This window comes from Varanus komodoensis, unplaced genomic scaffold, assembly GCF_004798865.1.
Source record: "Varanus komodoensis strain SLA01 unplaced genomic scaffold, ASM479886v1 scaffold91, whole genome shotgun sequence".
NCBI lineage: Eukaryota > Metazoa > Chordata > Lepidosauria > Squamata > Varanidae > Varanus > Varanus komodoensis.
This window is the reverse complement of record NW_025336610.1, coordinates 747,873-761,527: the sequence shown is the minus strand read 5'-3', so window position 1 is coordinate 761,527 and position 13,655 is coordinate 747,873. Positions and strand designations below refer to the sequence as shown.

Sequence of the window (13,655 nt, the reverse complement as noted above, 5' to 3'; positions counted from 1 at the left end):
AAAAAAAAAAAAAAAAAAAAAAAAAAAAAAAAAAAAAAAAAACGGGGCTCGCGCGGATTGCCGGCGGCCTCTTCCCCGACGGCTCGGGCGGCTCCGCGGGCCCGGGCGCTGCGCGGGCGGGCGGGCTCTCGACCCCGCAGGGCGCGCCGGGTCCTCGCCGGCCCCGCGAGGGTCCGGGGCGCGTCGCGAAAGCCACCGGCGGCGCTCCGAAGCCCGCGCGGCGCGGCGCCAAGGAGGTGCCCGGGAGCTGCTCGGGCCTCCCCTCCTTTGTTCAGCGCTCGCGAGACCCCGGCCCCTTTATTTGCTTCCCCTTCGGAGGGCGAGCGAGGGGGCAACTAGCAGCCCGCCAGGTATAAACCAATTTCGTAAAATGCAGTTATAAAGATAGAACATTTGTGCCTAATCGAGTTACGCACTCCGCGCCCCTCTGTTCACAGCCAAAGCAAATTAATGGGTAATCAGGTTACCGCAAATGGAGGGATGAGAGCGAGAAATCTAATTTGATATTTTGCAGAAATTGCTCCTAGAAATATATATTTTTATGGGATGAATTAATCTGCAGGAGGCGTTTGCGGGCTGCGCGAGCGGGACCCGTTTCTCTGCCGCCGTGGGTGCGATCCAGCTCAGCCTATTGACCCGCGCGGACCGAGGCGGGACACGGGCGGCGCTAGCCCCGCGCAGCCACCCGGAGCGCGCGCGATGGGCTGGGAGGTGCCCGGCAGAGCCGCCTCCGAGACGCCAGCGAGCCCGGGAAGGGCCCCGATCCGCCCGCCCGCGCGTCTTCCAGGAGCCCTTCGCTCCTCGCCCGCGCCATGACGCCGCTGCAGCTTCGGAGGGGCCCCTCCTCGAGGACCCACCCGCGGATCCGGGGGGACCGCTCTCCGCGGAGGCCTCCCGGGTTCTGCCCGCAGGAGAAGCTCCCCCGAAGTGGATGGGAATGGCGCCAGCGCACCGCCTCGTTGGAGGAGGACACGAGGACACGCATCGAAAAAGAAGGGTGATCCCACGGAACTGAAGGGGTCTCCCTGCCTGGAAAGGAAATGGACGGCGGCTTCGCACCCGAAGCCGTCCCCTCCGCGGGCCTCCACCCCCCCCCCGCATTTCCCACGAAGGAAGGACCCGTGTCAGCGGGGAGCTCGGCACAGGCCCGCCCGAGGGAACTCCCTCCCGCGGCCTGCTCTGGCGGGGCGAGGGCAGCTCCTCCCTGGCCGGCGAGGCGTTCCGCGCGAAGCAGGCGAGGCCGTGTGCGCCTCCGGCCCTCTTGCGCTGCCCCTTCGCCCCCTTTCTTTCACGTGACGGTGGTCGGGGGCTGCCCTCCTCCAGGGCACTTTTGCCCTGCGCAGGTCGGGGAGTGGATCGGGCGCTTCGGGCGCCGCGTGCGGCCCGGCGCGAGGCAGGCTTGTTCCGAAGCAGACCTCACCGCGTCCTCCCGCACCGACTTCCGAGTAACAGGGCTCGGTTGCAGCGGAAAGCCCCATTGAGTCCAAAGGGCAGGGGCCGAGCGGGAGCGAAAGCCGTGCAGGTGGATTCGATGGGGCCAGGTCGGGAACAGCCTTGGGGGAGGCGCGCCCGAGCGCCTTCCACTTCCTTACTGTAGAGTAGACGCGGGGAGTCCTATCCAGGTGCGGATCCTAACGTGGAGGGGAGCTTCTAAGAGCCGGATCGGCCCCACTAAAGTTTAAAAAATTGAGTAAAATATATATGTCGCTTCTAGAAACGGACTGGAAGGATTTGCTAGTCCTGAGAACGCCACACAGGGCGCTGGGAAACCCCAAACGATCGAGATTTTGAGTGATGCTGGAGCGAATTCCTTCCCGAAACGAATAAAATCGAGGAAAGGCAACCTGGATTTTCTTGCAATTATTAAAAAGTAGACTCAGTACCGATCTCTGCGTTAGAATGCAAAAGCCGGTCCTCTTTCTTCTCTTCCTTTCCACATATCGCACTCGCGGCTTTGCTCCATTCTTAAAATGGAAGCGAATCCGGATTTTGTAACTCGGATGACAAGCTCGTTTTGCGTTTTGATCCTGAAAGAGAAAAAAGGACTGGCGTAAAACGGAAGTGAGGTGTGGGAAGAGAGAGACGCGCCCTTAGCAGCTCCGCTTTACCTAGAAAAAGATAACCGAAATCTCAGCTTCGAACATTTTCATTACGAGAATGAAAAGACATAAAATCACCTGAAATCGGATTCTGGTTTTAGGAAGGTGATAGGAACTGCGGCCACTAGATCTTAAGGATTTCCTAGTCGATCTCAGAACTATCTGGGAACTCAGAGAATGGAGCGCGAAACCGATCCCCGAAAGAGACCAGACCTGCAGAGCAGCCAGCAGCAAACGGGCGGGCACCAAGCCAGGCGGCGCAGGCTGAGCGCAAGTTATCCCTAGAGAGTAAAGACGCGATCCTGAGCATCTTGAAGCGAGAACGGCCGGCTGGAAGGCCCTGTGCTCTCCCCAAGCGCGCCTGGCACTGCGCTCAAGAGCCACCGCCCTGCCTGGGCCTCCGGTGCGCGGGGACTGCAGGCAGGCGCAACCGGCCCGCAAGTGGCGCTGGGCGAACCCGCGCGGCTGCCCAGCCCCGTTTGTGGGAAACGCCGCCTGGGAAAGCGCCCGCACGTGCCCCGCGATCGTGAGCAGAGGCCGCCCGCCCGCCTCAGGGAGTGGCCGCGCCGCGAAAACGCTCTGCGGCATCTGCAGGAGCGGCGGGCGCGTCCGGCGCAGATGCGAGATCCGCGTGACGCGCATCTCGCGTGCGGCAGAGCAGAGGTGGGCTAAATCGGCGCAGGACTTCGCTGTCACGTCCAGACTGGTGCTCCCCAGATGTGTCGGACCAGAACACGCACGGCGGGCTGTCGGAGTGATAGGTGCTGTAGTCCAACACCGAGCTGCTCCAAATCTCATTCAAAAAATATATCCCGGGGCAGACGGTTGAGGGCAAACTGTCCCAGCCCGCGACGGCGGCAGGGCTGAAGCGTCCCGCTCTCTGTGGCGCCTTCCCCAACCAGGCACCCCCCAGAGGTGCTGGGTTACAGTCCCCATGATACCCGGGCGCCACGACGGACGGCTGAGAACGGGTACAACCCCACTCCTCCGGGGGCGCCGGCAGGGGAAGGCTGAGCTGTGTCCGCGCACGAACCTTCCCGAAACCCTCGGAGGGGAAAGCGGCCGGTGGTGGGGTCTCCTCCCTCGCGGCTCGGGATTCCACCCACGGAACCGCCGCGCGCTCCGTTCGGCTGCTGGGAGGCCAAAGCGGCTGGCGCGCTGCGGCGGCGCGGCCCCTGCTCCCCCGCGGGCAAGCGGGCTTCGTGCTGGAGCAGGCTGGGCGCCGCGAGCGAGAGGGATGCGACGTCGGCCGCCTCCGGAGCTCGCGGGCCGGCTCACCGGAGCCACAGTTTGGGCTCCCTCCCTGCGCTGCTGCGACGAGGCCGCCCCAAACGCCACGCCGCCCTTTCCGACCCAGGAGCGGCCGGAAGAGGCAGCGCAGCCGCCCCGTGTCGACGCAGGAGCGAGCTGTCCCGGCTGCAGCGGCTCTCCTCCCCGGGGAGAGCGCGGAGTGGCAGCCCTGAAATACGGCACGGCCCAGGGACACCGGAGCGTCAAACGGGCGTCCAGGATCTGACGCGGGCGAACGCGTGCCCTGGTCTGATCGGCGCGGATCTTCGGCAGGAGCGGAGGCAGCAGCGCTCCGCCCGGGAGGTTCTGCGCAGGGCCGCCGCCATGGGAGCGCCAGCGCTGCCAGGCGCGAGCCGAGGAGCTGAACCCGCGGCTGACGCCCAGCCCACGAGGGCCCGAGGCCGCACCACCCCGCCGCCTCTCCGCGCTCGGGAGGAGGCCTCGCCGAGCTCGACGGGGCGGCTCTCCCGGGGTCGCCGGCAGCTTTCAGCGGGGCGGACCGAAAGATCCACCTGCGCTCGGCCGCGGAACTCCGAGGGCGGTTGCGGACTGGGAAGGAAGCGGGGGGCGGGCGGGGCGCCCTTAATTCGGGGAAAGGGAAGCAAAGGCGGAGCTCACGCGCCCCTCGGGCACGCACTACGGCGCCTCGTTGTTGCCGAGATCCAAGCAAGAAGAGAATGCATCCCAGAGTCACTCTGGATCCACGCTCTGAAACACCCAGGCCAGGAGGGAGTCCAGGCCTTCCAAAGACAGGACTGTAAAATCTTTTTCTCAAATATTCGCTCGCTCGCTCGTTCTTTTGTTTGTTTTAAATGAGGGACGCAGCATATTTTTCTGGGGTGAGGCCCAGATGGATGCCCAAAGGCATCTCCGCGCCGGCGGGGCGGGCGCGCTTTGAGCGCTCACCAGGCGCTGATGGCGGGCCGCTTGGTCAGAGCCGCCGCGCAGCCGGCGGGGGGGGGCGCGGGCGGGACCGGGGCGCCGGTGGGCCTGCCGAGAAGGACGCCGCCCGCCCGCCAGTCCCTCCGCGCCGAGCAGGGGCGCCTCAGCCGCGCCACGCGCGACTGCGGGGCCAGGTCGACCCGAGGCGCGGGGCCTCTGTGCGGCTCGGGCTTTCCCGGCGCCTTCGGACGCCGTCGGCGGAGACGTGGGAAAGGCGGCGCTGCTGGGCGTCTTGGCGAGGAGCTGGCGGGGCCGCGAGAGCCCCGGCAGCCCGTGGCGCTCCGTAAATCCGCGGTTAGGATGAGCTCGTGTCCGGCCCGGAGTCGCTCCGGAGTCAGCCTGTGGCCACAAAGCGGCCGAGCCCGGGGCACCCCAAGGCCGACGCCCTCGTCCGGCGGGCATCGGCTTCGCGGGGGCGCTCCCCTTCCCGATGCGCCTGCCATTCCCTTCGCTCTGGAGCTGCGCCTCGCGTCACCACCTGCACCGGCCGGGCAGCCAGGAGTTGCCAGGGCGGGCCGGCAGCCCGTGGCTCCCCTTCCACCGGCTGCGCTGGGGCGGGTGGTGTGCAGGCGGAGGCCGAGCAGGTGGGTTTCCGGGGTCCCGAGTGGCCCCAGAGCCGCCCCCGCCCCCGCCTTGCCTCCTGCTCTTCTCAGCATGGCAGACTGAAGATGCACGTGTGAACATGCATTTGCCCGGGACAGGCGCACTGGTTCCAACACTCGTCCAGTTCCGGAGGTGGCCTGCAGACTTTGGGTAGCTGCTCCACTTTGAAGGGGCCCGCCTGGGTCGGCCCCTTTCCCGGGGGGGCTCAGCGTGCAGCCAGACAGCCGCCCAAGGCTCCGCCCGCTGAGGGGGCCCACTGGCTGCAGGCCACATCCTGTGGGCGTCCGCATTCGCACAGTATTGCTGGGTGCAGCAGGCCTCCGTCCGTGGGGGTCGCGCAGCCTTCCAAGTGGGGCTTCTGTTGCCTCCGTGTTGGTGGAGGGGGCCGAGGGGGGTAGAGGGGCTGAGCGTCAGGGCTCGCTTCAAGCCAAGGGGAGCTGGCGGCCACGAGCGGAGCAGGGGACCTGCCTTCCAGCCCGAGAGCGGGGGCAGGGGGGCTCAGTGGCGCAGGGTCTGGCCCTCCTGCTGGTCCTGAGTCCCGGCCTTCCTCTCCCACCACCTCGCGCAGTTCCCTACAAGTTCTTCTCGGACCCCTCCACCATCAATGAGAAAAGGAAGCAGCGCAGGATCCGGACAACGTTCACCAGCTCCCAGCTGAAGGAACTGGAGAGAGTCTTTGCAGAGACCCACTACCCCGACATCTACACCAGGGAAGAGCTGGCCCTCAAAATCGACCTCACTGAAGCCAGGGTGCAGGTAAGCGGCTCCCCGGTGCCGGCCCACCTGCGGGCCTCCCGCTGCACGCCTGGCACCTGGCCGGCCACAGGCCAGGGCCCTTCTGTCCCGCCTCCCGGTTGCTCGTGGCCTCCTGCGGCTCTCCCTGGCCCCGGGCACAGGAGGAGGCCATCTCCCACGCAAGAGGGCCCTGCGCCCCACCCGAAGCCCTTCCAGCCCAGGAGAGCCCTTGTGGGCCGCAGCGGTGCACCTCCCGGGCTGCTGGGAGCCGTCCCCCCTGGCCCTTCCTGGGGAAGCCAGCGGGACGGAGCTCTGCTGGGAACGATGGGCCTGCCCCAAGGGCTGGCTGCACCCCGATTGTGGCCCCACGCTGCCCACACTGCCAAGCCCGCGGCCAGGCTCAGGGCAGTGCCAGAGCACCCGACATGCAGGCGGCTACCTGTTCGGTCCCTGTGAATTGTTCTTATTTATTTATATCCTCCTCCTCTCCATTTGCCTAATCTTCCTCCCGCCTGGGGGGTAGGATAGCTGACAGCCAGGGACTGGCTCCCGTTACTCAGGGAGCTTCATGGCCGAGAGGGGCTAACCCTAGCCCAGTGCTCCAACCATTGAGCAACACTGCCCCAGTCAAACACAGGTCTTGGGGCAGTGGACAGGAAGGCCCCCTTCTCCCTCTGGCCTAGAGAAGCCCTGCCTGTTTGCACAGAAAGCACCAGGCCAGGGGACCCCGCACACGCGCACTCACCCGCACACTCTCTGCCGTGGCACGGTGGATTGCAGTGTGCACACACGTGGGTGCAAATGCGTTTCCCGGCCCCACCGGGGCGTGTCCAGCCGAGTGGCAGCCAGTGCGTGGAAGGCGTGGACGCCCCCCAGTCACCCCAGGAGCCAGACCTGCCCTGCCGTTGCTCCGGCGCTTAGCAGGGTGGTGCCTCTCGGAATGGGCTGGAGCCCTGCGGCCGGGGGAGCCCAGGACAACTTTTCCTGCCCCAACGTGAAGCACGGTCGCTCCCTTTGGAACACCTCGTGCTCGGCCAAAGGGGCTTCGCCTCCGGTTCTCCCAAGACCTGGTTTTCTGTGTGCGGGGATCTGGGGGGGCACGATCTGGAGCTGCGTTCCCTTTTAGCACCCCAGAGCAGCAGTCGGAGACCCCGCGTGCGTTGATCAGTGCCTTCAGGACTAGCCTTCTGCATAGCCCTTTGGCCCTACACCAGTCACAGCTGTGCAGGCCGATGCAAAGGTGTTAGCTAACTGAAACCATGAACTTACTTCTACTCATCATGTGCAAACCAGTCTGGGTGGCAGGCAGAAAAATGCTCCGAGGAAGAAGGGATGTACTATTAGGTGCCCCGGGGCAGAAAAGGGTTCCACAAGGCCCAGCATGCCTTTGGCAGCACAGGGGCCTGGCCCCCGGGGGGCTGGTGGGGGGGGCGGCCCCTTCGCAGCCAAAAGAGCACTTCTTGGAGTCACCCTTAGCCTCGGTCCATTTAGAATCCTCCTTAAATTCACATGGACTATTTAAGAAGTAAATTCACATGGACTATTCACATGCAAACGCTCCGGTAAAACTACATTTCTCCCATGTCAATTGCAAAGGCGGCTAGGCTATATTTTTTCTTCTAAAAGGGGGGATTTTTTCTTCTAAAAATGCCCAAGAGGGAATTTGCTAAAGGTGGCTCCTCTTCAGGCCACCTTTGAAGCCCTTCTCACAAGTCCCTCACAACTGTCATGGAGCAAGGATAAGGCACCCTGCAAGAGCAGAGCACCTGCCCCAGGGAATTCCAGGGGAGCAGAGGGAGGCCCCAAAGGATGGGAAGGCGATGCAGGCCGCACCGAGCTGGCCAAGAGCTGGCTGTGCCGGCCGATGGGCTCTTTCTGCCAAAAAAGCCAGCAAGGCAGTGCAGGAGAGAGCGAAAATAAAACAATAAAACCATCACGAAAAGCAACAACTCCCCTTCATAAAAGCACAGAAGCAGTAAAACCGTGGGCCGCTGCACCACGTCCACACGGTCGGCTCCGAGAGACGGGTCTTGTTTCCTGACAGCCAAGGGCAGGCCAGCCAGTCCCGCTGGGGGGGGGGGGGGGGCATTGCAAGAGCTGGCTGGGGAGGCAAACAGGCCTGCCCCGCAGGAAGGCGAGCGCCACCCCCGGCTCGGCTCGGGCTGGCCGGGTGGGCCCCAGCCAGCAGCGGTCACGGGGCTGTGCCAGCCCCCGCCCCCGCCCCTGCAGCGGCCAGCTCTGCTCACTCACGCGGCTCTCCTCTGGCCCAGGTCTGGTTCCAGAACCGCCGAGCCAAGTTCCGCAAGCAGGAGCGAGCCGCCAACGCCAAGGGGCAGACCGGCGGCAACGGCGGCGCCCCGGCCGGCAAGAAGCCCGACCCCCGCTCCTCCTCGGAAGACGACGAATCCAAGGAGTCCACCTGCAGCCCGACCCCCGACAGCACCGCCTCTCTGCCCGCAGCCGGCAGCCTGAACAGTCCGGGCAGCAGCCTGAGCCCCAGTCCCGGCACAGGGCAGCAAGGCATGGGGCCGGGCCACTCTGCCCAGGCCCTCAAGCCCCCGCTGTGGGCGGGGGTGACCACCAGCAACGGGGCCACCAACACGGCCGACCTGCTGAAGGCCTGGCAGCCGGCCGAGGCGATGCCGGGACCGTTCTCCGGCGTCCTTTCCTCCTTCCACCGGAAGCCCAACCCCCTCAAGGCCAACCTGTTCTAACTGGCTCCGCCGAGCCCACCGACATCGCCGCTCCACTGGGTGTCCCGAATAGTCCCCTTCCGTAGCTGCTAGTTTCTGCATTGCCGGCGCCGGGCCTTCCGAAGGCAGGCGCTGACGCCACAACTCCAGTCTTAAGGGAACGACAGCCATGCTCTCCGTTCCGTGTGCAGTGCGGTCCCAGCACCAGGCCGAATCGAGCCGCGTAGAACTGAGTGCCGAACGCGGCTCTCCCCCCAGAAGCTGACAGAGACTGCCTTGGAGGGCCCCCGGAAGGCGAGGCCCCAGCGCACCGCCCCACGCCAGTCCGCAGCGAGAGGAAGCTCCTTGCACACGGTTCTTAGCGAGGCCTCTGCCAGGCGGCCTGTGAGGAGCCGGACCGGCCTCACGAGTGACTTCGCATCTCCCTTGATTGCTGGCTGAGGAGGGAAGACCAGAAGGCCGCGCGGTCCGGCATTGTCTCGGCATCCCGCCCGTGTGCAGGCGTGGCGTCTCGCCGAGGACCTCGCTTGGCTCCCGTGCGTCTAGAGGAAGGGAGAAGGACGGACTCCCAAGGGGCTGGCGAACACTGCGGGGGAATTCCTTGGCATTCCAAGTGGGAACGGGTGGCCATGGAGAACGTGCCGGAAGGGTTTCTGTGGCGGATGGAGAGTCCAGTAGGAAACAGCCACTGGGGCAGATGCTACTTCCACCTCACGATCCCAGCAGGAGAACTGGACTGGAGGTGAGGGACTCTGGAGTGGGTGGGGGCCTGTACCTGGAGGCGTGAGATGCTTGATTGTCACCATCAACTGGGGGGGGGGGCTCTTCTGTCTGTTCCAGAAGTTCTGCTTGTCCATTTCCCTCTCATAGTGGCTTTGAGGCTTCCGTTTGCCTTACGGACATCCGGCTGCCGTTCGTGGCTGCAGTCCGGCCATCACTCCCCGCGGCCGGAGACGGAGGGAGGCGCCATGGCCGAGGCTTCCCTTTGCACCGCTGGCCGGCGCCTTCTGGGCCCGAAGCGAGAGGGCCGCTTTGCAACCTTCCCCCTCGGTCCTGGGGTCTCCAGGGGAGGGTGGGAGGCGGGGTCCATTTGAGCGCGGGCTGCTGGACTAGGAGAAGCGCTGTGGCCACAGGGAGGCTGTTTCTCGTCACTGCCGGAAACCCCCACGGAAGGGAGACCCTCAGAGCCCGGGAGCAGAAACAGCAGGAGCCCTTTCTGTGGCCACTTCACACGCCTCCTCGGTAGAGTGCAGAGAGGGAAGCCGCGGGACTCTCAGAGAGAGAGGCTCCATGGCTGCCTGCTCCCTCCCCCCTCGGGGCCACGTGCAGGCACCACTCAGTCCCACGTGCCCAAAGCCATCCCTGCCTCGGCGGGACTCTGCGCTCGGCCCCACAGTCCTGTCCTGGCGACACCGCTGCGCGCACAGCCTTCGCAGCACTGGGAGAGGCGGCAGCCAGCACTTGGCCCGCAGGTATCTAGGCGCAGGCACCCTCTCGGTACAGCCACGAGGATCCTGTGGCAGCGCCACGGAGAAAGGTCACCTGACCCGACACGGGGCATCAAAGCCGGGCTCAGTCAGTTGGCCGGGGGGGGCCAGCCCAGGAACAAAGCCTCGTCCATGGATTCGTGGCAGCGGCTGGACTTGCCGGTATCTCAAAATGCGCAGCCCTCCGTGGACATGTCTTGGTCCCAGCAAGGCAGCTGGAGAGCTGGGGAGGCCCAGGCTGCCAGGGGGCGAATTCGCACCCCCCCGGCAAGTAGGGGCCACGGATTTGGCAGTGGGGGAAGCGGGCCCATCCTCCACCTTGGCACAGGGACTCACCGGCCCAGATCAGCCTAGTCCAGACTTCCCCGGCCCAGTACCAGTGGCCACACTGTCTGGGGGAAGGGGAGGTGTGGTTCGCACATATAGGAAGGAGCCCCGGACTGCCGGACTCAGGAAACGCACCGTTGCCACCCCTTCCGAGGAAGCAGCCGAGGCCCGGGGCTGGCTGGATGCCAGGTGGTGTCTTGGAGGATCGGGCCCCTCCGCTCTTCCTCGCCCCTGGACCAGGCAGTCGCCACGGCGAGCTGCTCGCTGGCGGGTCCGCGCGGCCTGGAACACCCCCGCCCGACACAGCGCTGGCGCCCGGCAGCAGCGGCCGTGCCGGCGCGCAAGGGACGCGCGCAGAGCGGCTGGCTGCGTGCGCTTGGACCGCGCTGGCTGCGCGGGGAGCCAGGCCGAGCCGCTGCAGCAGCGGCCTCCCAGCCCGCGCCCCGCCGCGGCCGCCCAGCCTCAGCAGCTGCCCGCGCAGGCGGAGGCTCGGGAGGCCGGCCTGGCTGGCGGCGCCGCCCCGGCAGAGGGCCCCGGCAGGTGCGCGCCCGCCGCGGGCAGACGTGCGGGACGGGGCGCCCCCGGTCCGAGCGGGCCTTCTGCCCGCGGGCCAGGCCGGGAGGGGCCTCTCCTCGCGGACCATTCGCCCCCCGGATCCCGCCCCCCGAGCAGCGCCCCACGCGCGGCCGCCTCGGGCCCCCGGGCTGCGTGCCGGGCAGGAAGGGCCCGCTGGGGAGGCGCCCTCGCCGCCTCTGCGCAGCCCGCGCTCCCCGCAGCGGGATCGCCCGCCCAGGACCGGCCTGCCTTCTGCAGAGGCAACGGGCGCCCCGGCCCGCCCCAGCCTGGCCCTCCGGAGTGCTCGGAGGGGAGGGGAGGGGAGGGGAGGGGCTGGCGGACTCGCGGCCCGGCCCACCTCACAGGGCTGTTGTTCTGAGGGGGAGGAAGAAGGCGGGGCAGAAACGAGGGGCCGGCACGGCCACGGGGCCCGTCCCGCTCAGCGGATCTTGCGCGGAGACGCTCCCTCGGCGCCCCGCGCTGCTGCCGTGCTTCAGGGGCGGCATTCGAGGCAGATTTCCCAGCCTGGCGCCCGCCCAGTTGTGCCGCTAGCTGGGATGATGGGACGCGAAGTCCAAGACGCACCAGGACGTGAAGGCAGAGCGCCCCGTTGCGAAGGGCGACTCAGAGCCCAGCTGAACTCCAGTGCACGTGGAAGGAGCGCGTCTGCACCAGAGGCAGTGGCAAGGCTGGCGCCCAGGCGACGTGCGAATGATGCACTCGAGTTTTCACTGGGACAAAGGGCAGAAGGTGAGGGTCGGGGAAAGGTGGTTGGACCCCCCCCGCCCCGCCAGCCACTCCCGGCTGTCCCGACTCGGACATCTTTCGGCCCGGTTTGCAACGGGGGACCTGTGGCCAGAAGCCATGCACGTGTCCAGCTTGCAGGTCTGAACCGATGGGGAAAGGGGGCTGCCCCAGAGAGAGTGAAACTGCCTTCCCCACGGGCAGGGGGTCAGACAAGGTGTAGAGAAGCCGGTCCCAACCCGGGGCCCCAGGGGAGCGAGAGCTCAGCCCCCAGCGCTCCAGCCAGCGAGGTCCGGGGCGCAGAGCGGAGGAGGCTGCGTCCGAAGCGGCACACGCCCCTCTTCCTCTCCCCACTTCGTTCGCACGGCCGCCCCACGAGGGAGGCGAGTCTGAGTCTGGGGCACACTGGACCGCCCAGCCCCACAGCCCAGCGGGGACGAGGGCCGGCGTCTCTGGCATCCCCGTCCAGGCCTCTGACCACTGCGCCGCCTCGCTTCTCACGGTGGGGTGAGGCTCGGGGAGGCCGTTTCTCCATCCAAGCTCCGGGAAATCGCAGGGGCGCACCCCCCCCCGCCGACCACTCCAGCGGAATGGACGCCGTCCGGGGGCTTCTGCCCCACACCCCGATGCTCGGAGCTTGTGTCCGCATCGAGTAGGAACCAGCACCCCCGAGTCGGGTCAGAACTCTGCCTTGAATCCGCGGGCAGACGTTGGTACGGCATGTCCTGGCTGGGAGCTCAGGCACCTGCCGACGGGCTCACACCCGTGCGGGAGATGCACCCCACACCCGCATTCAACCCCGCACCCCACATCCTGGCAGGGCTTCCGGAAGGGCAGCTCACACCTAGTCCCGAGCACCAGTGAACAGCGAGCCGAGTGGGAAGATGCTGGGACACACTCCGGCAATGCTGCGCTCGGTGGCCCTGGGCAGGCTCGGCTTCGGGGCTCCTCTGATGCAGCCCCAGCTGCAGAATCCCCCCCCCCCAAAAGCCCCAAAAACCCTCCCCCCCCCCCCCCTCCAGCGAGGTGCCCCCCCCCCCCCCCCCCCCGAGTGGCCCTGGATTGGGCCCACTGCTCGCTTTGCTGCCTTTCAAGTCCCCACAGCAGAAGCGGGAGTCGACTGCAGCCTACCCTAACCCGATCCCTGCCAGATGTTGGACTACAGCTCCCATAGTCCCCCAACCTGGAGAGGGCAATGTGGTACCAGCTGTAATCTAGCAGGTGCTGGTAGTGCGGAGGCCGAGATCAGGGTGTCAGGCCAAAACAGCCCAAGTGGACCCTCGGCCCCTGACGCGGCTGCAATCCTGCGGCAGCTTCTGTCCGGAGGGTCCTGCCTGGGCCGAGATGATCGCGCCCGAAGTCCGAGATTCCGCCAAGACGCAACTCCGCTGCCACCCCGGTCAGCAAAGCAGCCTGTTTGGGTGCCACAGGACTATTCGGGATTGTTTTGCTTGGAGTTTTGTTTCATTTTTTAAAAACTGTTCTGCAATTTATTGAACTGTTTGCAATTTATTTGCAAAATATGCTACCCAAATAAACTTAATTTATTGAAGAACTCTTGGCGCGCTCAGCTGAGGCAGCCCTGGGAAGGGTGGGAAGTTGGGGGGCTTACAAGCTCAGGCGGTATAAACACATTGCAGGCAGACTGCTGGGTGGGTAGGAACCCCCCCCCCAATAACTCTGGCTCCTGCAGTTCATCCTAAGGTAGATTAAATGGGGGGGGGGGTTCAGAGCACATCCGTGCCTGACCAGCGCAAACGTTTCGGGTTCTGAGTCGTGGGCTTGCCTTGTCACGAGGGGGGTTCCTAGAAAGGCTGGCGAGACACTGAGGGCCAGTTGCAAAGCGCATTTTCCACAGGGCGAACCGGTGAGATTAAAAGAGCCAAAAACGGGAGGGGAGAACCTCGTGATGATGCGGGGGGGGGGGCAGAGCCACGGAACAACCCACCCTTCTTCCAAACACCTCTTCGCAGCAGGCCTGCCCCCCAAGGAGCAGCCAGGGGGTCCGGGAGAGGCCAAGCGAGGTCCGTTCGGGATGCGGAGGATGATGGCCACTCGGCGGCGTGGAGAGCCACGAATCAGGCATGCGAGATGCGCAGCCTGGGAAGGAGGCCATTTTGGGAGGCGCCCACTGCTGCCTCGCTGCTCCCAAGGATCAGCACCCGGTTACTTGAGAGAAG

At 65.9% G+C, this 13,655-nt stretch overlaps 1 protein-coding gene across 1 annotated transcript in view; it reads left to right on the top strand.

Annotated features, from left to right (window-relative positions):
* Positions 1-8,383, top strand: part of PHOX2A (paired like homeobox 2A) — an 8,805-nt gene extending 422 nt beyond the window's left edge. The window contains exons 2-3 of the mRNA XM_044418587.1: positions 5,503-5,690; positions 7,940-8,383. Of these exons, the coding sequence (XP_044274522.1) occupies positions 5,503-5,690; positions 7,940-8,383 (632 nt within the window). The remainder of the gene's footprint in view (positions 1-5,502; positions 5,691-7,939) is intronic.
* The last annotated feature ends 5,272 nt before the right edge of the window (positions 8,384-13,655 follow it).